Here is a 24,569-nt window from a genome sequence, read left to right as displayed (position 1 = left end):
TTGTACGGACGTACAATAATACATACACTTCTACACCTGAAGTACGTATACTGTATGTGTTTTTTTACATACAGAAATATTGTAACAGAAATGGCACAGAATTCCATTCCTCAGTGATCATATTGATATATTGGGATACCTCGTACTTTCTCTTACATATCTATAGAGCTAATAATGTAGATGTCTTAAATGTCATATCTAAGACATTCATATTGTTAACAGCTGTGCAGGAGTGATACAATTATTAGATTGAATGGATTGAATAGTAATTTAATACTTAAAAGTCTAGACGCTGGAGCATTCTTTGACCCAGCGCGTTTGGCTTTTACTTTCATTGTCGTATTTCCAATTGATCTCTGGTGTACATTTTTATCTTGCTGTGCTCTTTTATTGGATACGACTGTTTTCACAGATTTTACTGAATTAAAATCTGCTGAACCCTTTGTCTTGAAAAGGTGATTGCACACAGTATGTGTGTGCTGCATCTGTGACCCTGCTATTTCCATTTCACACACAATCTGTGTGAGATCACGCTTTCTGTTTAAATAATGTTTACACATAGTTCCCAGCCGACTGTATTTATCACATTGATATGTAGGCCCATAATGGAGGGCAGTGACTCTGGACGCTCTCAGGTGAATGCAGTGGAATAAGATGTCCAGTATAATATGACAGGAAACTCCTGATTGATCACTTCCTTTATTGCACTACAAAGGTCCAGAGTGAGCAGACATTTTGATGGCACACATGTAACTCTTTGGAGACAGCCTCATAAACTCAATATTTAATACAGTGATGCTTCCTTCATACCATCATTAAATGGACTCTACAGTTCCTGTCTGTCTAACTGTTAAATGTCTTGCAATTTTCCATGGGAATTTCCTTGATTTTCCAGGAATATCCCAAGAGGGGATATATAGCCTTAGCGGTATTCCAAACAAAAAAAGAGCACAATGGTAAAATCAAGGAGATTGTTTTTTTTGTCTCTTTCTACTTTAAATTGAAAATTGTTTTTGTCGATCAAAACCATGACATTGTACAGACAGTCAAACATGCTTTTGATCAGGCCCGCGTTTAATCAACCCTGAAAAAAGCTGCCTGTGCCCCTATGCGTGGGTTGCTTCTCCCTATGTTTTTTAGATTTTTCTGTTAAGAAATAACAGGTAAAATGAAGTCTAAATTCTTAAGTTCTAAAGAGGTGCCTTTGATTTCCTTACTCCACATGCTTTTAATAACTTTATATTGTAAAATATAAATATTGTGCATAATTGATTATGCCAGTATTTTTAGGTTTTGCCCACATGTACAGATCCTGTAGATCTTCTATTGCATTTTATTAGTATTATACATTTTTGTTGTTGTTGTTGTTTTACTACTTTAAATATTTCACCCAAAATTATGTCTACGACTAAAACACAAATGCAGAAAATAGGATCAGTCCCAAATGGACATTTTTGAAGATTGCGAACATTAGCTTCTTAAGTGCACTTGAACAAGTCTGTTTTTTTCTTGACTGTTCCTTTGTGAATCTTGTGGTTGTGTGGTTGTGTGTGCTGCTGGCCTGAGCTGCCTGTGTCTGTGCCCTGCTGTTGTGTCTCAGGAGGAAGTCGGAGGTGATGCTGGGCCACGGCCTCTTCTCCCTCCTCACAGAGCGCCTCATGCTCCACTCCAGCCAGTTCTCCGTCACCACCTACAACGTGCTCTTTGAGGTCAGACTCAGCGCCTCTGTGTACAATGCCTTTTTCTCTTCAGATGGATGCTAAAGTCAACTATATGGGAATACATTTCCATTGAAATAATTGGACACGAGTGTATCTACTGTTTTTAAGATGATGCACATAGGGAATGATTTTATGCATTTCATATCATCATGTGGTTTGCTTTGTCTTGCTATTTTTTTGCAGTGTTATTCATGACTACTAACTGTGGTGTGTCATTTAATTGATTGTGTTGTGACTTGGTCTCCTGCCTAGTGTTAGCTACTTTCTCATGTGGCTCCTCCACCCTGGGATTTACTGAACTTTTTGCTAGCCTTTTATGACCTAACCACTAATCTACAATCTGCTGATTGCATTAAATTATGTGAGCACTGTGAGTTAATGTGCCTATTCTATAAGCTCGCAAACACACAAATCAAAGCTGCCTCCATCCAGCGCGGGATTAACTCCTGGATGGCGTAATGAAAGGTCACATTTGCCCGCTGCTGAGACACATTTGGCTCCTTTGTGTTTGCTAATCATCTCGTTGCCATGAGCTTCCCCTCGGCCGTGATTTGTGAAGTGCAGGCTGCTCTCTCATGCGAGGGCCTTCATCCGCATCTTTTTTAGATCCTCCACTCCACGTTGGCTCCGCACTGCCCATACATACCCCCCTGATCTGAGGCCTGCGGGACTTGCCCGCGCCGCGCTGGAAAAAAGGCAGCCGTGGTGAGACACGCGGATACTCCTAAATCACAGCCTCTCCCTCTTGTATTGTTTCAGATTTTGACCGAGCAGATCTGTACCCAAGTGATCCACAAACAGCATCCAGACCCGGACTCCTCTGTGAAGATCCAGAATCCTCGTGAGTGATGTTTCCTTCCACCAGCACGCATGGAGATAAGAGCAGATTTAGAGTTGGTGGCCTCCAGAGAGGGGAATGCAAGCTCCGTAATGGCTTCCCCTGGCCAATGAATTGCTTCTTCACAAATGTCCTCAGTGACCCAAACTCAGATCATCTCATTTGGGACTCCATGAGTGATGAACTATGGATTTCAACCCAGATTTGAGTATTTAATGTAGACAATATGTTTGGCCACTGGGTTCTAATATTTTTAACAAGGTTGCATTATTAATGTTAATGTCCTCATAATGACACAGCTATTCTGCTATTGTTTGTACCATTAGAACAGAAATGGAAAGCAACAAAGACGTTCAAATTGAAGCAACGCAAGTACAGTAAAATACAGACTGGAAAGCTTAACTATATTATAAACAAATGGTACAAAACCGTAGTACATCATTCATTTTAAAAAAACCTGTTTAATGTTTTAAGTCCCGTTCCAGAAGTGAGTTAGTCGCTGTACTGAGTACAATTGTACCTCTGATTCTGCCCGTCTGTCTTGTGTAGTTTGTTTATTTGAATGGAGGCTGTGCTACGTGCAGAGGGCCTCTCCCTCCCTCCTGGACCATGGGCATTCTCCCGTTCTCTTCCTTTTGTTCTCCAGCATGGCCATAAAGGATTTCCTTTTCCTTCTGTGGAATACAGCAGACGCGGGCATATGCCTCCTAAAAGGCTCTCATCTGAAGCTGACTTTTTTCAGTAGAGATAATGGGTACCTACAGTCAGGCGCTCTGGTTTAGACCCTGGGCCAAGGTTATGTTTTCATACTCCAATCTCATTACTCACAGCACTTTAATTTCTGCACATGAGACAACATAAGACGCTCAAAGAGCAGCTGGGCCTTTGATCAGTCACTCTGATTTTTTTAAGCCATCCCTGTACTGTGAGATCATTTGAAAAACCTTTATGTGCTTTGGCTTTTTTTTTGGTTAAGTCAGTTTTCAAAAGGAGACTTCTGTTGAAGGGGAAAAAATTGTATTAAGAATGCAAGTAATGAGCTAGCAGGACGTCTGTCTTATGACGACATATTGAATGCACTTGGCAGTTGTAATTTCTTTACTGTCCTCCTCTGAAGCGGTACACTTTTTATAGGTCCACAACAAAAGACTCGTGGCCTATAGAGTCTGTGCAAATGAATGTAGACCTGATGCATTCTTATCCCCTCCTTTTTTACTGTGCTGTTACTTGATTTAATCTATCCTGAAGCCTCAAAATGGGCCTGATTGCAGTCTTTAGCAACGTCAGCCTGAATCAGAGCAACTTAAGAACTATGGTTCCTCTTAAAGCTTAACTCCAGCTCAAACCCGGACCAAATGGTCAGTGCAAGCGCAGAGTAGAGGGGGTACATGCAGAGGTAATTTTCTACTGGGTAGGGTTCACCGACTCATAATTTGAGTGACTAAGGCATAGAAACAACACAAACGTTGACGGCGGAGAGACAAGGGTAATGGGGAGGGGATTGGTTACCGACGACGACGCCATTCCCAGTTCTCAGGGACGAATGAAACCCAAACCTCTCCACTCAGGCAAATAGACACTGACGTTGTCTAGATAATTCATCTAAACAGCCAGTCGCTTTAGGTTAACTAAACGCACTGTTCCAGGAAAGCGCTGGCTGCAGAGGTGAAACAGCCCTGCGGCCTCTACAGTGCAGATGACGCTCTCCTGGTCTTTTGTTGAACAATTGCACATGCACTATTGTTTCCACCAGCTAGGCTGCAGGTGTTTTGATTTTCTCTAACGGAGAGGGCTAGCGCCATGCAATCCATCACACATGTAAGCAGGAAGTCAGAAATCAGTTTGTGTAATAATCTAGCTCCCCATGTCCAGAGGAGACGTTGGCCAGTTTCTGTTTATATGCAATTATTTTATAAACGTCCTTATTTTATACAAGTCTATGACGTTAACAGCACAGATGAATGCCTTTGTAAATGATTCAAAATCAGTTTGCAAATATGATCCCTTTGTGAAGATAAAGCTAGTGGATCCGATGTTGAATAAATATAATCTGTCTAATCTTACCATGCACTGTTCTCAGTGTAAGCACAGTGTATAGATTGTTGGATTGCTATCAGGGAAACACATATGTGGAGTTTAAAGGATTACCTCTCAGCCCCACCTAGAATGTATACATGACTTTATATAATATAAATACCGGTAATAATATTATTCATATTATATAAAGTATATTTCATTCTATGTATTGTTATATGGCATGTATACATGACATATGTATACCTAGAATGTATACATGACTTTATATAATATAAATACCGGTAATAATATTATTCATATTATATAAAGTATATTTCATTCTATGTATTGTTATATGGCATTGTATATATTATGTACAATGACATGTAATAATACATAGAATAAAATATCACTTTTTCATTCTGCTCCAATTTTCATGAGGGAGCAGAATTGTGATGGATGCATTGTTGTAATGAATGAGCCTGTGTTCTTTTATGACTGGTACGAGTGGAACTGCTGTCCACTGTTTTATTGAAGGAGTCAGTGCCTTTTGCCTTGAGAGCGTTGTTGTGTTAACGTGCTGTTGTGTTGCTTGTGCCAGAGATGCTGAAGGTGATCGCGGCGCTGCTGAAGAACTCTCCTGCTGGTCCAGAGGGCATGGAGGTGCGGCGCATCTTCCTCTCCGACATGATCAAGCTGTTCAACAACAGCAGAGAGAACAGGAGGTAAATACAGCACACATCGCCATTCACAAATGTGTTGACTTCATGGACAACTTCTGAAAATGTACATTTTCACTACTTTTCTGGCATTAGTGCTTTTTCCTATTTGAATTATGCCCCCACGGTACCCTATTCTATGCCGTCCATGATGCTCGTATGAACTATACATTTCTTCATTTAAAGCAACACCAGATTTAGTTTAAGATGCAGATCATTGTTCTCCCTCCATGAGTACTGGCCTTTATTAGATGCTGTATTTGAACATGTGTGTGTGTGTGTTTGTGTGTGTGTGTGTTTGTAAGTGTTGATCTGTCTCTCGTGCCTCCATTAGGAGCCTGCTGCAGTGCTCCGTGTGGCAAGACTGGATGTTGTCACTCTGCTACATTAACCCAAAGAACAGCGAGGAGCAGAAAATCACTGAGATGGTCTACGCCATTTTCCGGATCCTTCTCTATCACGCCATTAAGTACGAATGGGGAGGTTGGAGGGTGTGGGTGGATACACTTTCCATCACTCATTCAAAGGTTAGTGCACTCTATTTACAAATGTGTGCAAAAGCACAAGAGCAGCATGTACACACACACACACACACACACACACACACACACACACACACACACACACACACACACACACACACACACACACACACACACACACACACACACACACACACACATACTCAAATACAGATCCAGCCATCATTCTGCTAGTTTTGATTCAAATGCAAAATTCGAGGGCTGAGAACCAAAGGGGCGTAAGTGACGTTTCACCAACTTTACAGGAGAACCAAAACAAATCTAACTGCTTCTATATTTTCACAGTTAGACCTTTGGTTTTTGTTCAATTACTATATATTTATAAATATTTTACTTCTTACTATTTTGTCAGCTAAGAGAGCTCATCAAGTGCTTTCAGGTGGTATACTGTATATAACTAAATTTTTACCAAAATGTCTCAGCCCTCGAATTATGGTGGATCTCTATTTAGGGAAAAACATACAATACAATCAACCATATTCTCTCATATGTCCTGACTGAAATAATTTCATATGTTGCATAGACATTTTAAATGAAAAAATCATATAAACTGAATGAACTGGTAATATACTCTGTGTTTAGTTTTTTCATTTTCTGAAGACCTTATTGTAACCTTTGAGACTCTGAATGGGATGGTCTCTTATCACCGGCGGAATTCTTTGTAGAATCTCAGTGCAGATCAGTGAGCGCTGGGTAAATCTGAAGCTGATTATGATGTATGGTATAAATCCACAGCGTACTGATTAGACCTCTGGCTTTCCTGCTATCGCCAAACGCTTCCCACTCATTTATTTATGTACAGAATTGCCTCTGTAGCGATCCCGAGATGAAAAATAAACTCCCCGCACTTCTCGTCTCTGAAGCCCGTTCCCGAATGCTGTGTTGATATTGTATTACGCACCCGCTTCCAAGAGGGTGAAGTAATTTTCTGGGTGTCAGATTGTGGTCGGAGGTGGGCACCCAAAACCTGGCAGATGGCAGTCAACTTCAGAGCAGATCAGTGTGTGCCTGTGGGCCCATACTCTTTTGGTCCATTAGGGGGCAACGCTGTGCTATGCCAAGGTTCTGTGGGAGCCAGTGCTGCTTCCTTATGTACTCTCTCTCCCTCCAGACCAAAGTGACTGACTACTCTAAGCATAATAATTATGTAAGTGCGCTCAGATCAGAAACCCATTAGAGGAGAAGTCCAACCAGGGACGCAATAAACAGCACACATACTGCAATCATAGCAACCGTCTAGACAATACTCATTAAGGAACAATGAAGGCCAACAATGCGGCTAAAGCTCTCCAAAGTATCGGTTTTCTTCTGCAGTATAGTACCAGTATAGTACTGCAGTATAGTACTGCTAATGCACAACGTAATGTGGAACCCTAACATGGAAATATTTTATCTTTAAATATTAGAAAAGAGACAAATGAACTAGTTCAAAATTAATTTCCTATTATGTTTTATAATCTACACTCTGGTAGATAATACATTAATATCTATGTTGATTATTTTAAAATTATAGCCCTGAAATTTTGCAGCATGCACTGGTGGCATGAATCTCTCCAGTGTTCCACTATAGAGTGTGATGCTATGTTCTTGAGAGGTGTTCCACTGCAGAGTGGGATGCTATGCTATGTTCTTGAGAGGTGTTCCACTGCAGAGTGGGATGCTATGCTATGTTCTTGAGAGATTCTTCGGCTTTGTTCTGCTCCTTATGAAAACTGATGTTCAGTTGCCATGGCAGTGAAAGTAAAAAGCAATACCCAAATAAATAAGCCGCTTTTACTATCCATATATTTTTCATATCATTCCACTGTGAGAAATAATATTTCTACCATAGTCTTGCATTTAAACTAGTTTGTAACTTACTTCTCTGCAGAGATTTGAATATAAATATATCCCGACTTTGGTGCAAAGTAATTTTCTTAATTTTAGCATGGAAACGGAAATGAATAATGGTGCTAAATTGATTGGTGCGTTCTGTTTCTGTTTAATTTGTATTTCTCTGGTGTATTACATATTTCCATACTTGCAGCAGGCCCTCAGTCAGGAGAATATTTCCGAATGCCTTTATGAGGACCTAATATTAGTTATGCATCATTTAGCAGCTTCTGTACAGACACACTTTGATGCATTCTCGGCGTCCAACCCCCAAACTTGCAATCGTAGCAATCGCACAGAAATTGATCATTACTCTGTGAATGGAAAGACTTCTAATTGCCTTTTCTCCTGTAATTGCACAAGATGAATGGCACACGGTGCTTTGGTCTGTGTACAAAGACCCTGCACTAATCTAAAAGCACTGCCTTCTGAGGCAAGGGGGACCTGTGTGGTGAATTCGATAGGTGACCTGCTGCTAAACCAGCTAGGATCCATGCATCCGCCACCAAAAAAAAAAAAAAGAGCTAAAGAAACTCAATTGCAATTTTATTGTCCCGTTTGATAGATTTCCTGCCAAGTGTGGAGCAGCAGTGCGGTTTGTCACTGTAGACTGTCCCTCCCACTGCTGTGGGGATGTGTGTGTGTGTGTGTGCTTGCGTGTGTGTGTGCTTGCGTGTGTGTGTGCTTGCGTGTGTGTGTGCTTGCGTGTGTGCGTTCTTGTATGTGTGTGTGCGTGCTTGTACAGTATGTATGTATGTGTGTGTGTGCTTGTGTGTGTGTGTGTGTGTGTGTGTGTGTGTGCGTACACACGTCTATTCCTGAAACAGTGTAAATGTGAGGTTGTCTTTCAGGTGTGCTTTTGCACCATGTTGTGTGTGTGTGTGTGTTTGCGTTGCCTGTATTCCATTAGCATACAGCACAGTACACACTCTCATTTGGTCTCTCCAGGGCTGTCCTCACACTCTCGTTTGAGCACATTTAAAATTCAGCTCCACCACGTCTCCACAATCACTAGAACAGGTCCCCATCAATTTAAGCAGCCCTGTGGGAGAACTGATAAATAAACACATATATGAGAGCGTATGCACAGCCTCTTATACGGCACTCCAACATACATATCTACAATTCCCTTGAAGCGCAGCTAGAATTTCCATTTCATTGTTCTTGTTTTATGAATTTGTTTTATGCGGTTAGCAGTGGTTTTATTCAACGTTTCTTTAAAAAAATATTTGGAATTTATTCCAGTTTCATGACATATATTTCTAGGCAAATTTGACGCATGTAGATGTCATTTATTCAGTGTAGGTTGTTTAATATGGTTGGGCCAAATATATGGGATTTAGTTTGAGTGTGTTGCACCACTTCCTGGTTCACTAGATCACCTCTTGATAGTTGCCCTTTAAGCTTGCTTTTTCCAAGTGTGTGTGTGTGTGTGCGCGCTCCTAGGCCGAGGTTCTATTCTCTTGTCTCCATGTCTCTGTGCAAGTGTGTGTTATTGGGCCGTGGAGTGGACAGATGCTTGTGCAGGGGTGCCTGCTGACACAACAGCCTTCCCAAGGTGCCCTGCTCCACTTGTGCACACCAATGAGCTGCGAGCGGCACCGCTCCCAAAAGCTGCTCATGTGCACTGCAAGGACACCGTGCCCTTCAAGCCTCCTCCGTCAGCAGTCTCAGGGCACAGGGAGAACTAGTTGCCAGTGTCTTGCCTACACTATGGGGCTCAGTTAGGAAGCACTATGTGCTAGTAGCGGTGTGCGTGCCATTCTTGCACTGTATAAGCCGTTGAAAATAAAGGGTTTCAGTGTGCAGCTGTGCTGTTGTTGTATCCTACAGTATGTGTAAAGTGCTTTATACCGATTATATACTGTATATTATTGAAACAGAAGAAGCTGGCATTGTCAAATTTACTCAGATGAGTGTTTTCCCTGAGGTTTAGTAGAAGAGAATCTAACTGACACTAGTACGGCCTTAGTGGCTTTAATTCAGAACATTGCAGAAAACTGCTACTGTACTTGCTAACCATTGAGCTCACCAGGTGTGCTTGTTTGAATAACACCAAAGAACTAGGCAGAACAGTGAGTGCAATTCTGTATGATGAGTCTCATCTGTCATCAATGCCTCATGCAATTCAGTCATTCATTCAGCTGGAGCATTTGTCTTCAGACCCACAGCTGTGTTGATTGTGACTTTTTGTCTGCAATATGGATCCTGAGGGATGCTATTGAAAGAGCTTTTGAGATAGAGATCCCATTCACTGGACAGTCCCCATTGACTTGTCCTGAGTAGTGTGGAGACACATCGACAGCTTTACAAGATGGGAGGACCAGAACATCTTGACTATTGACTATGCCTATAGATAATCACTATATATAACTGGCATTTAATGGCATTGGGATAATGGCATACTGTACAGCCATTTCCAGTAAACGCTCTCTTACCAAATTGAGAGCAATTCATGCCCACAGTTCTTCCAAGATGGGTGTTGAATTGCTTTGAGTGTTTCATATACTTTTTTCAGTTTTCACAGTGCTTTTTCATACGCTGTGTTGCATGCAAAGATGCCATAATGTTATAATATTTGGGATATATTTTCTTGACCTGGATTCTTCTTGCTATATCCATTTCCTGTTAGCTGTAGTGTTTAAGGGGTTCTTCTTGCTATATCCATTTCCCGTTAGCTGTAGTGTTTAAGGGATTCTTCTTGCTATATCCATTTCCCGTTAGCTGTAGTGTTTAAGGGGTTCTTCTTGCTATATCCATTTCCCGTTAGCTGTAGTGTTTAAGGGGTTCTTCTTGCTATATCCATTTCCCGTTAGCTGTAGTGTTTAAGGGGTTCTTCTTGCTATATCCATTTCCCGTTAGCTGTAGTGTTTAAGGGGTTCTTCTTGCTATATCCATTTCCCGTTAGCTGTAGTGTTTAAGGGGTTCTTCTTGCTATATCCATTTCCCGTTAGCTGTAGTGTTTAAGGGGTTCTTCTTGCTATATCCATTTCCCGTTAGCTGTAGTGTTTAAGGGGTTCTTCTTGCTATATCCATTTCCCGTTAGCTGTAGTGTTTAAGGGGTTCTTCTTGCTATATCCATTTCCCGTTAGCTGTAGTGTTTAAGGGGTTCTTCTTGCTATATCCATTTCCCGTTAGCTGTAGTGTTTAAGGGGTTCTTCTTGCTATATCCATTTCCCGTTAGCTGTAGTGTTTAAGGGGTTCTTCTTGCTATATCCATTTCCCGTTAGCTGTAGTGTTTAAGGGCTGTACAGGATGTTGAGGCGCTAGTGTTTGGGGGGCTCAGGCGGTTTCACCATTGGCATACTGTCCCTACTGCCATGTGGTCCCAATCCACACTCCTCTCTGGAACCACAGGCACAGTGATTAGCATCGTCTATTCTGTGAATCTGCTCTTGCATGGTACTGCATATGGGCCATGGGGTTTTGAAAAAGAGAAAGCAAGAGAGAGAGATTGTGTCTGCAGACGACATTGATTTCAGCGAAGGGAATTGCATTTAGCTAATCCAATTAGGGCCAGCCTCGACTCCCCCATTTCCCCTTTGTTTTGCGGTCGCCTGATATCTATTGATCTAAATGGGACTCTCAGGCCCTACTGTATATGCCTCTTCCCAGACCAGTAATTCACCACCCAGGTCTCACCACACTGGCTCTCTGTCTAGACATGTCTTCTGATCTGAGATCGGCCATCATAACGCAGAAGCAATACTCAATAACACTCCATAGAGAGGCTCTCTGTTGCTCAGGAGCATCGAGAACAGATAGTGTTGAGGTCTGGATGCTGATAGTGCTGCAGTGTTTGAAGACTGCACATTTGAACAGAAGCCCATATGCAGTGTCTATATGGGTATGTGTGCACTTGCTCAGTGAGCACAGCGCGAGTGAGGAGCTTTTACCCTTAATCGAAATGTGACGTTAAGTGCTTCCTATCTTGTGGGAGAGTGTTTTGGTAGGAGACCTACTGAGGTTGATTTGCATCTGAATGTATGATTTGGCCCCAGCACATCCCATTAATATCATGATAGCTGTCACATTACAGAGCGCTCCCTTGTTTTCTTACAAGCACGTGGAATGAGGTTTTTCCACAGAATTGTGGGCTGGAGTTCAATTAGATTAGCCCAGAGAGGGGCCTTGAGAGCCCACCCAGAACGGCATACTGCATGACTCGCATGCACAAACCACACTACTACAGTAACTTCTCTCTCATGGTAACTCAATCTTCACTCCCTTCTCTCGGCCACATATCCATCAGGCTCCGTAATCTATGTGAAATGCGATGCACGTGACGTCATGCTTGCTACACTCATGCACATGCCCTGACAGCACTGGCACAGGTTGGGAGGTGCACTTAGTTCATGGGCTTTTCTAATTGGCAAAATGTTGCATGTCAAATTAGAGGGAAATGGATGGAAATACACCTCTCTGTGATTGTGAAAGACTAGAGAATGAGTCAGAGAAGAGGGAGCGAACAGGGGAGGGAGGCACAGAGGAAACTATTGGAGCAATCAGAAGCTCTGAGCTGGGAGACAATGGCTATGGATTACCAATCAAAGCAGCAGGAAGATTAATGACCACCCTTGTTGCAGGCTAATTTAGAACAATAACGGCTAATTAATTACAAATAATCAGGTTCTCTCACCCTAAATGCAAATGGCCTGAAGAAAAGTAGTGTTGTATAGTGTGGTAGTATATTTCGAGTGTGTGTGTGTGTGTGTGTCTATGTGTGTCTATGTGTGTGTGTGTGTGTGTGTGTGTGTGTGTGTCTATGCGTGTGTGTGTCTATGCGTGTGTGTGTCTATGCGTGTGTGTGTGCATGCGTGTGTGTGTGCATGCGTGTGTGTGTATGCGTGCGTGTCTGTGCCTGTGTGTGCACACATGCGCGCACACACTGTTTATTTGTCTTTCTGTTCAAAGAGCCTGTGTGATGCAGGACCTTTAATGAGGACGATGGAAATGGTCTGTTCTTTCAGGATGTGCAAATGCCAAGATGCTAATCGCTGTCTGAGAGCACGAGGCTCTTCCTCAAGCTGTCGTTGCAGTCGGGGTTCCAGCGGACATGGCCATATCTGATTAGATCTGTGTCACACTCCTGTGCTAATTACTGTATTTAAAGCATGCATACAAACTACCTTGTTAAAAAGGTTGGATATCTACATTGTTAAGTTATGAAAACATAGAAAAATATTTCAGACGTGATCAAACTAGAGAGTAATGTTGAGTGTCTGCTAATTTATAATCCTGTTCTCATCCAAGACTTTCTGTATATATTTTTTCAGGTGACCTTTGAGCAACACAAGGAGAACCTGTCTCGAATGTTCAGGGAGTACCAGCGGCTTGGCCCTGAGGGTGGTTCTTCCCAAATCCGCACAGTATCTGGGGCCAGTCGAGACTCCGAGCTCCTGAGCCATGCCAATGGAGAAGTTACGGAATCCCCGCTGAGTGAGGAGATGGCTCCGTCCACAATGATTGAGTTGTGTGTGGACGAACAGCCCTCGTCTCTCCCCACTCATGCTAAGGATGAGGGACGAGATGAAGAGAAGGTGAAGGACAAGGGAAGAGAAGAAGAACAAGATGACGAGAGAGGCCATTCCTCTGTTGCGGTGTCAAACATCTTACTTCGTGCTGAAGAGGAGGAGAAGAAAGAGGAGGAGCGTAAAGCTCAACAGCAAGACAATCAAGCTGGTGGAGCACAGGAGGAAAGGCAACAGGAAGTGCAGCCACCAGACGACCATGAACAGAACATGGAAACTTCTGACAATCATGTAACTGCTGCTAAGGAGTGCAAAGACGGTGAGACTGAACCAAACGAGAAGCCAGCTGTCCCAGTAGAAGGAGCTGAAAGTGGAGATGTACAGAAATCTGAAGAGGCTGGAGTAGAAAGTAGTGCTGCAGTGTGTGAGGACAGAAAAGAAGGTGCAAAGGTAGAAGGAACAAATGATGTGAAGCAGACTGCAGGGGAAGGTGACGCTCAGAAGGAGCCTGAGGTGACTGAAGAGAACAGTGAGCAGAATGAAGATCCTGACTCGAGAGAGACGGTTAAGGAGTCCGCAACGGTTCTGTCGAGGGAAGACTCCGTAGAGCAGGGGAACTCTGAAGTTTCCAACTACAATGAGTCTAGTACGGCCGGTGCATCCATCTTCAGTGAAGACCTGGTAGATGTGTCCTCTGTCAGTGATGCAGTCAAAGCAAGTGATGACAGTATGGAGGAGTCCTCTTTTGTGTCCGCCAGTGCTACTGCAGGAGATGATGAGGAAGGCCATGATGAGGACCAGGCTGGAGTTGAGAATAAGGCAGCAAAGGCTGACACCGGAGAAGCAGATGCACAAGCAGAGAATGCTCCTACTGATGAGAAAGAAGAGATCAAAGAGAGCAGTGAGAGGTGTGCAGACCAGGAAGGAGTGGACACAGAAGTGGTGGACAGTAAGGAAGCTGAGCCTTCCACAGCGACTGCTGAGAGCCCTAATGTGGAGCCAGTGACATCAGAGCAACCCACTGCAGAACCAGTGACATCAGAGGAACCCACTGCAGAACCAGTGACATCAGAAGGAGCCTCTGCAGAACCAGTGACATCAGAGGAACCCACTGCAGAACCAGTGACATCAGAAGGAGCCTCTGCAGAACCAGTGACATCAGAAGGGCTTGAAGAGAAAGGACCGACATCTACAGCAAAGCCTGAGGAGGGAGAAGGTAGCGATTCACAGAAGCCAGCTGCAGAACCTGGGAAAGAGCAAGTACAGGGCATTGCTGCAAAGACCAAAGAAATCAAAATTGCTCGTCTGGATGTGTCAAGTGTAGCTACAGACACCGAAAGACTGGAACTGAAGGAGGCAACCTCACCGGTAAGACATGAACGTATTCTATGTTTTAGATGAGTTTAAGCAAAGATCCTTAAGAAGCGTCTCTGGTTTAAGTATTCCTTAGCTAGTCTGATGTTGAGACCTAAGATGTTAGCGTGCCTCTGCTGTAACCCTGCATGTGTCCCTGTAGGAGGCGAGTCAGGCTCAGGGCGCAGCATCTGGTCCTGCCCCAGCTAGCAGAGACAGCGCCTCATCCTCGGCCCGTTCCACCATGTTCCGTATCCCAGAGTTCAAATGGTCCCACATGCACCAGCGACTTCTGACCGACCTCCTCTTCTCCATCGAGACCGATGTGCAGATGTGGCGGAGGTAAGGCCAGAGTATCCACCATGTATCCCACTCAGCCACTAAACTGCTCCTCTCTTTTTCTCTGGTCTGTGCCAAATGGTAAATATGTGCTCATTGCCTCTCCCAATCTGCAGCCACTCCACCAAGACAGTGATGGACTTTGTCAACAGCAGTGAGAATGTGGTGTTTGTGCACAACACGGTGCACCTGATCTCTCAGGTGCTGGACAACCTCATCATGGCCTGCGGTGGCATCCTGCCTCTGCTCTCAGCGGCCACCTCCTCCTCGGTGAGTGGCCAGCAACGGCGCTGCTCACACTAAACAGGCAAAGTAGAAAAGTCGGAGCTGTTGGTTGCGCCATCACCTATGAACTCTTTATAGCTGTTGTGTTGCTACTTAGTAATGACAGTTAGAGGTAACTGTGCAGCACTACACTGCTACTTCAAACAGTGTTTTCCTTTCCTGGAGACTAAAACAGTCATTGATCCTGTAGAATTAGGAGCACAATGTGCGTTGTTGGTGTTGAGATGTGAGCTGAGTGTTGTTGATGTGGCCTGCAGCACGAGCTGGAGAGCATCGAGCCGTCCCAGGGGCTGGCGGTGGAGGCCTCGGTCACCTTCCTGCAGCGCCTCATCAGCCTGGTGGACGTGCTCATCTTCGCCAGCACCCTGAGCTTCACCGAGATCGAGGCGGAGAAGAACATGTCCTCGGGCGGCATCCTCAGACAGTGCCTTCGACTCGGTCAGTTCTCTCTTGCTGTCGTCCACTCCGTCTCACCCCCCCCTCTGCTCTCCTCTCCTCCCCGCCTCTCATCTCTCTGCGTTTCTTCATCCTGCTGTTTCATCATCAGCCCCCTGACCTTGTCTCTTCTGCTCATCCCTCTCTCCGCACCAAACAATAGCTGCCACAGTGGCTGCCCCTGAAGAGAACTAGCCTCCCTCGCACTCTCTCTCTCTCTCTCTCTCTCTCTCTCTCTCTCTCTCTCTCTCTCTCTCTCTCTCTCTTTCTCTCTTACACACACACACACCCACTCACACACACACACAATCCCATTCCCCATCCTTTTGTCATAAGTATGTTGTTGTTGTAACTCCTACACAAAGCTGTGATCTGAAATGGCTGCCATTAGTGTGCAACCCTATCATGGCTTTTTTTTGTCTGACCGCCCCGGGCTTTCTGTTTTATCAAAGCCGTTTGGACCCCAGCCGGACCAACCCTCATAGCAGCCTCTTAAATGCTCTCACTCTTCATCTGAAATTCCCCTCACCTTGGCTTTTCCTGGCTGGCCATGTGTCTCCCTGACACTGTGATTAGAATCACTATCCCCCTTTTGGGCTGAGGTAATGGCGCTCTTTGAAGCACCAGTTTTTGCTCTTAAACTTGACAAAAAGCAGCCCTACAAAATGGTACCTGTGTTAAATGGATGCAGCATGCCACCGCAATTACATTCTCAAAGCCTCAGCGATTGGCTGAGAAGGGGAGCGGGGGGCGTTAGGGGAGAAACTGAAGCCTGCTTTTAGAGAGTCCGTCTTATGAAATGAATATTTGATGAGGTCTGCTGGAGCGTAATCTGATTTGGGAGGCAGTAACAAGGTTTTGCCCGCCGTCTCTGCTACAAAATGGCTTTGCCCGTGGATAGCCTTAATGGAAAAAAACAGTCCGGTCCCTGCTGAGTAATACCCTTAATCTAAACGCTTTACACTTTACATTTGTCAGTTGTCAAAGTATGGAGGCAGAGTGGGTATAAGAACGCACATGCACTCTCACACAATGTCCTTTTCTAGAATGGTTTGCCACCCATTAGATTAAGCTTGTTTTTTCAAGCCATGGCACAGCACCATTGAGAAGTTATCAAACAGGGAATATTTTGTGCGGTGTGGGATGGTTTGTTACCTGGGGCTGAGGCAGAGAAACAACATCATCTATTATTCAAAGCCTGCGCTGCTCTGTCAGGGGTCGCTGCCTCTGACCTTGTAGGACTACAAGATCACAGAGAAGATTACTAGGTTGTGTGTTTCCACAGATGTTGTTCCCCTCCATCTCTCTCTTTCTTTTTTTCTGCTGCTTTCTTCACACCTTTTCTCTTTGCTTTGTTCCTGTGCCTATTTCCCTTTTTTCTCTTTCCAATGTTGCTCTATCGCTTGCCATCTATCCTTTCCGTAGTTTGATCCCAATGGTAATATTTGGTTTGTTGTTCCATTGTTTGCGCACTGCTGTTCTTGACCGCCCCCTCTCCCCTGCCTCCGTCTCTGTAGTGTGTGCCATGGCAGTGCGGAACTGTTTGGAGTGTCAGCACGGTCAGTCTGGCTCGGACGGCGGCCGTGGTCACAAAGCCACGCAAAGCCACATGGGAGCAGCCAAATCCATGCCTGCACAGGCAAGTGCACTAGCGTGCTGTCCAGTCACTTCTTCTGTCCACATTAACCTCTTATTATGGGTGGTCATTTGTTCTAAAATCATTTATTTATTAAGAACAAAACCTGTTGTGCTTTAATAATTCACACACATACAGTATAATATTGTAAATAAAATAAAGGGTAACACTTTATAATAACTACACACAATTCATCATCTATTAAGCATTTGTTAACTATTAGTTAACGGTTTGTTCATCATTAGTAATGAATTGTTCATGCATAATTTATCATCACTTAAGCATTTGTTCACAAAGTTATGATTGGTTTGTTCATAGTGAATAAGCCTATTTCTAAAATATGTATGAATTGTTGCTAATACTTCAAATAACATGCAATAACATTTTGTTAATGAAATACTATTCATTATTTAACAGTTGTTACATATGCACTAATGATTAGTAAGGATGTGAATACATGTTTTATAAACCACTTCCTAATACTATAATTCATGATTAACTCAGGAGTTACAAGTGGTTAGGTAATGATTTTTGTGAGCTCATCTAAAGTGAGGACTTTTTATGCCTTGCTACACATTTGCAAATAAGTTGTAAATACTACATTCACATTCATTCATTAAGCTGACAATTTTATCCAGAGCGACACACACATGTCAATTAAATTAAACACAATCGCAGAAGGTGGAATTTGAACCCCAAACTGAGCAGATGACAGAATGATAGCCCTGCTCCTTAACCACTACACTACCTCCAATACTATTCAAAAAATGGATGGGATCTACTTTTAGTTGTTTTTAGAGGACTACTTTCCTGTTATGCGTATGACTACATTTGATGTAGCACTAAGCAGCGCATTGATACAATAGTTAGAGAGTTAAAGAATACAAGTAAATAATTGACTGACATATACTGAAGTGAAGTTAACCAAGTAAAAACATTGTCACTTTACTCTGGTGTTTATTGATTGTTTGTTGTGAAGTAAAGAACATAACATCCGCTCAGTTAAAAAGAGATATAACTATGTATAGCCACAACAGCCATGGGCAGGGGTAGTGTAGTGGATAAGGCATTGGGCTAGCATGCTGTAGGACAGAGAGTTGGGGGTTCAATCCCCAGGTGCCACTGTTATGGCCTTGCTCTTTAATTTCGTTGATAGTGTAAGTCTCTTTGGATGAAAGTGTCTGCTTAATGAATAAATGCAACTGTAACCTTTATAACTCATTTGTAAATATGTAGCAAGGCATATACAGTCCTCACTTTAGATGAGCTCACAAAAATCATTAACTAACCACTTGTAACTCCTGAGTTAATCATGAATTACAATATGAGAATTAACATAGGAGTAATACTTAACAAATGATGATCAAAGCATTTACTAATAGTTTGTAACTGGTTCATAATAGGGAGATGATTTCATTTATAAATGGTTGTTTCATTATTTATAAGGTATAAACCATGTATTTACAAACATTTGTTTTATTTACTATGAACAAACCATTCATAACTCTGTGAACAAATGCTTCACTGATGATGAATTATGCATGAACAATAAATTACTAATGATGAACAAACCATTAACTAATTAGTAACAAATGCTTAATAAATGATGAATTGTGTGTAGTTATTATAAAGTGTTACCAAATAAAGTGACTTGACTAATTATATAGTTCATAGGTTTGAAGTATGGTTTTTGAAAATAAACTGGTTACCTTTGCTTTTCTGGAGAGCTAGTGAATGTACACACACATTATTACTGCACGTCTAGTCATTCAGTAATGGACAGTCCTACACTGGACTACACTGTATGCAGTAATACCACTCCACACAATCAGCAGAACACTGTTGTGCTTTGGGTTCAGTCATTCTATTTGGTCATTTCTTGACTCCATACTATTGTGTTGAGCTGAAACACAGCATGGCTATCAGTTACTCTGGACAGGGCGGTTTGTCTATGGCCCCTGGATCTGATCTGGAGTGTTCCTGGAAAATGTCTGGGCTCTTCCTGCAAGTGTGGCTCAGACACGCCATCTCATCCATTATTCAGCGCTGCACACATTACATTAACTGACCTGCACTCCAGCCTCACATTCAGGCTCAAGTGTGCCAACATTTGCAGAGATAATGTGTTAAATGGCAACAATTAGCTTACTGCTATAGTAGCGTTACATTAGCGTTGCATTAGTTTTAAGATGCAAATCAGCAGATTTATATGAAAAATACATGTGAGCAAAACAAATTGATTTGGTTCTGTTTGAAGTGCTGCAGCAGTAGGAAATGTTTGTTAGCTAGCCGGCTAATAATAGAAAGTTACTTTGTTAGCTTAGTTGTTATTGTCATCATGTGCCTCCAGTAGCAGATGAGCGCAACACAGGATCTTGTTTTGCTCGCTTGCGTGTATCATGGACCTTCATCTGTCTGAACAGATTTGTATTTGTTTGTATAATTAATTGCATGCTTGTGTGTGTATGTGTCTGTGATGGGTGTGACCACAGAGTCCGGTGGATATGGTGACCGGAGGGATGTCCCCTGTCAGAGATCTGGACCGACTCCTGCAGGACATGGACATTAACCGCCTCCGAGCGGTGGTATTCAGAGACATTGTGAGTGGACACACGCTCATAGCATGCACACAAACAGTGCTGGACATGGGAACAAGGGATACCAGACTAATAGGCCTTTTTTATTGTTGTAGATGTGTGATACTGAAATATACTCTATTATAGTGATCCTTTGTGTGTGTGTGTGTGTGTGTGTGTATGTGTGTATGCGTGTATGTGTGTGTGGTTATCTTCCAGGAGGACAGTAAGCAGGCCCAATTCTTGGCTTTGGCTGTAGTTTACTTCATCTCTGTGCTAATGGTGTCTAAATACCGGGACATTCTGGAGCCTCAGAATGACAAAAGAGCTGTCCAGCACAGGCAGTCCACCAGGAGCACAGGTACAGCCCCAGAGACACTACCGCTACAGGACACCCTGTGATGAACAACACATGTAGTGCAGCTTAGACACATCCAGTTAGTGCTTGTCTACAGAGAGCACTGAGAGAGTATTGTAAATGATGTTAATGCTATGGGAGCTCCATTAGATAACACTAGTGTAGCATTATTAGCATGAGCAGATGTTCCGTAGCTGTGTGTAAACGCACGGTGCTCATGCTGTCCGTCTGTGTGTCCAGAGAGCCTCTCGTCTGGTGTGGAGCTGGAGGCCGGTGTGTCTGTCCGCCGCCGGGACTCGGGGATCGGGGACGAGCAGACCTCCTCGACTCCCAGCGAGAGTGTGGCCAGCAGCTCGCAGGGGCCGGACGCCGTGTCCGAGGCACTGTCCACGCTGTCCCTGGAGGTCAGGAAAGGTCAGGAGGCCGCTGGTGAACGCGAGTCCAAGAGCAAGAATGTGAAGGACATCCTGCGCAGCCTGGTCAGCGGGCCCACGGATGACCTGATGGTGGACCCCAGCCTGCTGCCCCCCGCCTTCCTCGGAGTGGTGGGAGGAGACGGCAGCCGGGACAAGTCCCTCCAGTTCCAGTCCTTCGACAGGTGGGTCAGCACACACACACACACAGTGGGGAGGAGATTGTATAATTGAGATCATTCACAGTTTTTTTTTTTTTTAAACATAGTGCAAAATAACAGTTACACTGGGTATTTAAGCCAATACCATAATACACTGTAGCAAGTAGCACTACATTATCACACAACACCAATACAAACAAACAAACAACCGCTTTAACCCTCTCTGACGTATTTCAGTGGTGGTTAAATAAGATTTTGATATATTGTGAGCAGAATGGACGTCTGACCTGTCCATTTGAGAGCGTGTGTGTGTAAATCCAGAGGTGATGATGGGAGGGGTCCCTCTATATCAGTGTTGCAGATGCAGGATCAGGCCTCGTCTGTGTGCACTCCCACACTCAGGTTCACAGCTTCAAGTCAATTAGCTGCTGAAGAGCGCTCGGGCTGGTTTGAAGTCGTGCACATGAAAAGCGTTTAGGTTTGGAGCGTCAGGAAAGGCCTCCTGTCAGGAGTGCTGTTTGAAGCTGCTCGCTTTTCATCTGCGTCTCCTCTGGATCTCTATTCACCTGGCATCTCTGCCTGCTGCTCTCCACACAAACAAGCTATCAGCGCTACAAAGAGCCGACTGCAGGAGAAGCCATCAAGACAGCACCAGCATCAGCCACGCACAAGCAAGAAGTGAAGTTGGGGTGTAGGGGGGAGGCCAGACAGACGGGAGAGAATGTTTGAGTGTGTGTGTGTGTGTGAGAGAGAGAGAGAGACACAAAATACGTCTGAACTGAGTCTGCCTGCACGAAGCCAACTGTACTCAGCTGATCCCTGATATCTAGTTGAGAGTTTTTATCTGCAGGCCTGGATGTGGGGCTTTGGCTGCCCAGACGTTTGAAAGGGCCTGCAGACGCATGGAGCAGCTCCACTAAATTAGCCCCTGGCGGGGAGAGGGGGAGACAGGCTGGGAAACGGGACCTCGCTGCAAGGCAACATTACTGCCTGTAGGATGGCCCCGGTGTCTGGTTTGCATTTGAGGCTTTGTCTGTGACTCAGGCAGACACAAAGCGAGTGGGAGGAGGGTGGACACGGAGAGCCTGAGAAAGACGGAGGATGGCGGAGTGCACTAAGCAGCCGAGCCTCTTTTCCTGCACAAACACCTAGTCAAGCGCTCCCATGTCAGGTGAAGGGGCTTTACACCAGCTTAGCCACGCAGCCTCCACGGCCCCCGCGCCCCATCTCCCCCCCCCCCCCCCCCCCCCCCCGCGCTCTCCCTCCGCCTCCGCCTCTGCCTCTGCTCAGACGCGGGCTCTCTGGGAATCGGCAGGGCTGCCCTGTGATGTGCGTTTTATCTGAGGAATGCTTTGTCAGGCATCAGAGCGCTGCTGGTATCTGGTGGGGATTACCCTGGCTCCTGCCGCACTGCTGGAGAGGATAGGTTCACAGCTCGGTGCGCGGGGGGACGGGAGGCTGCCCAGGCCCAGGCCCAAGCCCCACGCTAACCCCAGAGCGGGGCCTCTTGGATGGGGTGCTGAGGCTCTCGCGCAGACCCCCTTATCACCACTGTGGATCCACCAGGCCCCAGTGTGGAGGTGCCTAGTTATCTTGATGGCTCTTGGTCTGCTGTGTTGTTCCCTGGTGTCTGTCTGTCTCTTTGTGTTTTTCTTTTTTCAGTTTGTCTGACACTCCATCGCTCAGTTCCCTGATGCAGCTCTTACACATTCTCAAATCCTTTAACCGTTCTAAAATGGCCGACCCAGAACACTGTCTGTTATGTCAAGGCTGTCATTTTACACATCGCACCGAATGCCTCATAATTGTCCATCAGACTCCCATCTGCTAGGCCTGCGCTGGTCTCTCAGCCCTGCGTGTAACGGAGAGCGTGGTCAGATTGACATTCTAGCCTGACGCCGAACATGGGAACCCTTGGTGTGTGCTGTGGGATTTATGAGCGTGATGTGTGGGGAAAGCGGGATGGCCCAGATAAAGGCTGGCCCAGGTCAGGGGTGAAGTAGCCCCCTGATTTATTTACTACCACCACCGGCTCCCCACTTTCCCCATAAGTCTTTCTGATCCACTCCTGTTTGGACGTGATGTCTGCAAATATTTGCCGATGCAAAGCAGAGCTTCAGTAAACATTGTCACGACGGTGCTATGCCGTGTTGCTCCACTTTGTGTTTACACACATTGTTTCCCTTTCAAAGCGAAATGAATTTGAATATGAATTAAGAACTGATATGTTCATCCAATTTATGAAATTGGCTTGGATATGACTGCAATTTAGTTATCTGTGAGGAGGAACCACTATCCTGCTGAGCTGAAGAGAGACAAAAATCATCTTTTATTGCGTACGTGTTATCTGGTGTCGGGAGCTCTCTTTTCCCTCTAGACTGGCCAATCAATCATAATATTGTAGCTTCTTGTACTTGTTGTCTTGAGTCTCTATTGTAGTCTGTGAACTTGTAACTCGGAACAAAGAATTGTACAGAACAGTGCATTTACCACACTGATAGTCCTAATTGTTGAGGTCTTTGTTGTAATCGATATCCAGGAATGAACAGCAACTGGTCCCCACCGGAAGGCTATTTTGGTAGCAGAAGAGGCTTGTCAGGCCCAGAGGATTACTCTGGGGAGATGAGAGAAAGATGAAAGAACTTCACAGACACCATGCTCCCGCCCAGACAAACCCTCACATGAATAATGCACTTTACCACCGACACACCACCGACACACCAGCCTCTGCCCCCATACACCAGTGCAGGAGTCACTGAGGCTAGGCTTAGCAATAGTGAAGATGTGATGTGTGTTTTGGATTGACAAATTGGATACACGACAGGATAGAAACGCTTTAAAAATAGTCTCTTACAGCAGCAATGTATCAATCTATAAAATGCACATCAACGGTAAAGGTGACACCTGCATTTTCCAGATGTAGAGAATACACACACACACACACACCCACCCACCCACCCACCCACACGCCTGCATTTCCAGATGTAGAGTAGACAAACATGCAGTACACACAGGCAGCAGAAACAGACGCTGGAGCAGAACACGCACTTGTTTGATTGGTTTTGCATGCATTGGTGGTTAAAAACCCTAAATAATTGATTGAGCCAAAATCTTAGTCCCACCTCTCTCTGCTGTCTGCTCTCTGTACGCGTCCTCAGTGGTGATAGCACGGCATAGGAACGTAGACGTGTAGACATGTAGGTGTGTGTGTGTGTGTGTGTCCGTTCAGAGGGGATAATAGAGCACTAAATTATTAAATGGCCGAGCCCATGAGCAGATGGACCCAGACACCTCGGCTCCTTCGCCCCTCACTGGTCTCCCCTCCAGCGGACATCAGGACCCAGGGACATCTTTTATATGTCATGACATTTTTGTTGCTGTATATTTTCAATATCTTTTTGGGAAACTCATAAAAAATGGTTGCACTCCTTTCTTTTTGATGGTTTGTTTTTGCTATAAATTTGGAAAAAATAAGTCTATTTTTGGGGAAGTAACAGGCACATGTATGTACATGTATGTAGCTTACGTGTCAACGATAACAAATTAATTTACAGGATTTCATCATGATGCTTTGATGAACTGAGTGGATGAGAATTTGAACCTGATCGAATTTGATCGTGTACAGCACATTTTCAGATAGAAATGGTCAGGTGTGATGAGGCAGAGTTAGTGGTCTTGTTTATGTTGGTATGCTGCAGTGACTCTATGGCTGAGGCGTTATGCTTAATTACACAGGAGCTCTCAGAGCAGCATATAGCTGAGGCTGATGAGCTCTCTAGCCATGGAACAGGTGCCTCTCACAGCACAGCAGGATGCCACTAATGGAAGTGATTT

At 44.4% G+C, this 24,569-nt stretch overlaps 1 protein-coding gene across 5 annotated transcripts in view; it reads left to right on the top strand.

The window, feature by feature from the left end:
* The window catches only part of lrba (LPS-responsive vesicle trafficking, beach and anchor containing), a 193,282-nt gene that overhangs the window by 35,209 nt on the left and 133,504 nt on the right, over positions 1–24,569 (top strand). For 4 of the 5 annotated variants that reach the window (XM_062516559.1, XM_062516545.1, XM_062516538.1 and 1 more), the window contains exons 18-29: positions 1,601–1,709; positions 2,481–2,562; positions 5,177–5,300; positions 5,629–5,821; positions 12,985–14,547; positions 14,696–14,874; positions 14,988–15,141; positions 15,414–15,594; positions 17,109–17,230; positions 19,720–19,827; positions 20,023–20,164; positions 20,402–20,759. In XM_062516559.1, the coding sequence (XP_062372543.1) occupies positions 1,601–1,709; positions 2,481–2,562; positions 5,177–5,300; positions 5,629–5,821; positions 12,985–14,547; positions 14,696–14,874; positions 14,988–15,141; positions 15,414–15,594; positions 17,109–17,230; positions 19,720–19,827; positions 20,023–20,164; positions 20,402–20,759 (3,315 nt within the window). The remainder of the gene's footprint in view (positions 1–1,600; positions 1,710–2,480; positions 2,563–5,176; positions 5,301–5,628; positions 5,822–12,984; positions 14,548–14,695; positions 14,875–14,987; positions 15,142–15,413; positions 15,595–17,108; positions 17,231–19,719; positions 19,828–20,022; positions 20,165–20,401; positions 20,760–24,569) is intronic. The other variant, XM_062516552.1, reaches the window with a different exon arrangement.

Source organism: Sardina pilchardus, chromosome 2 (genome assembly GCF_963854185.1).
Source record: "Sardina pilchardus chromosome 2, fSarPil1.1, whole genome shotgun sequence".
NCBI classification, from domain to species: Eukaryota; Metazoa; Chordata; class Actinopteri; order Clupeiformes; family Clupeidae; genus Sardina; species Sardina pilchardus.
The sequence above is the reverse complement of the archived record's forward strand: the minus strand, read 5'-3'. Positions and strand labels throughout refer to the sequence as shown.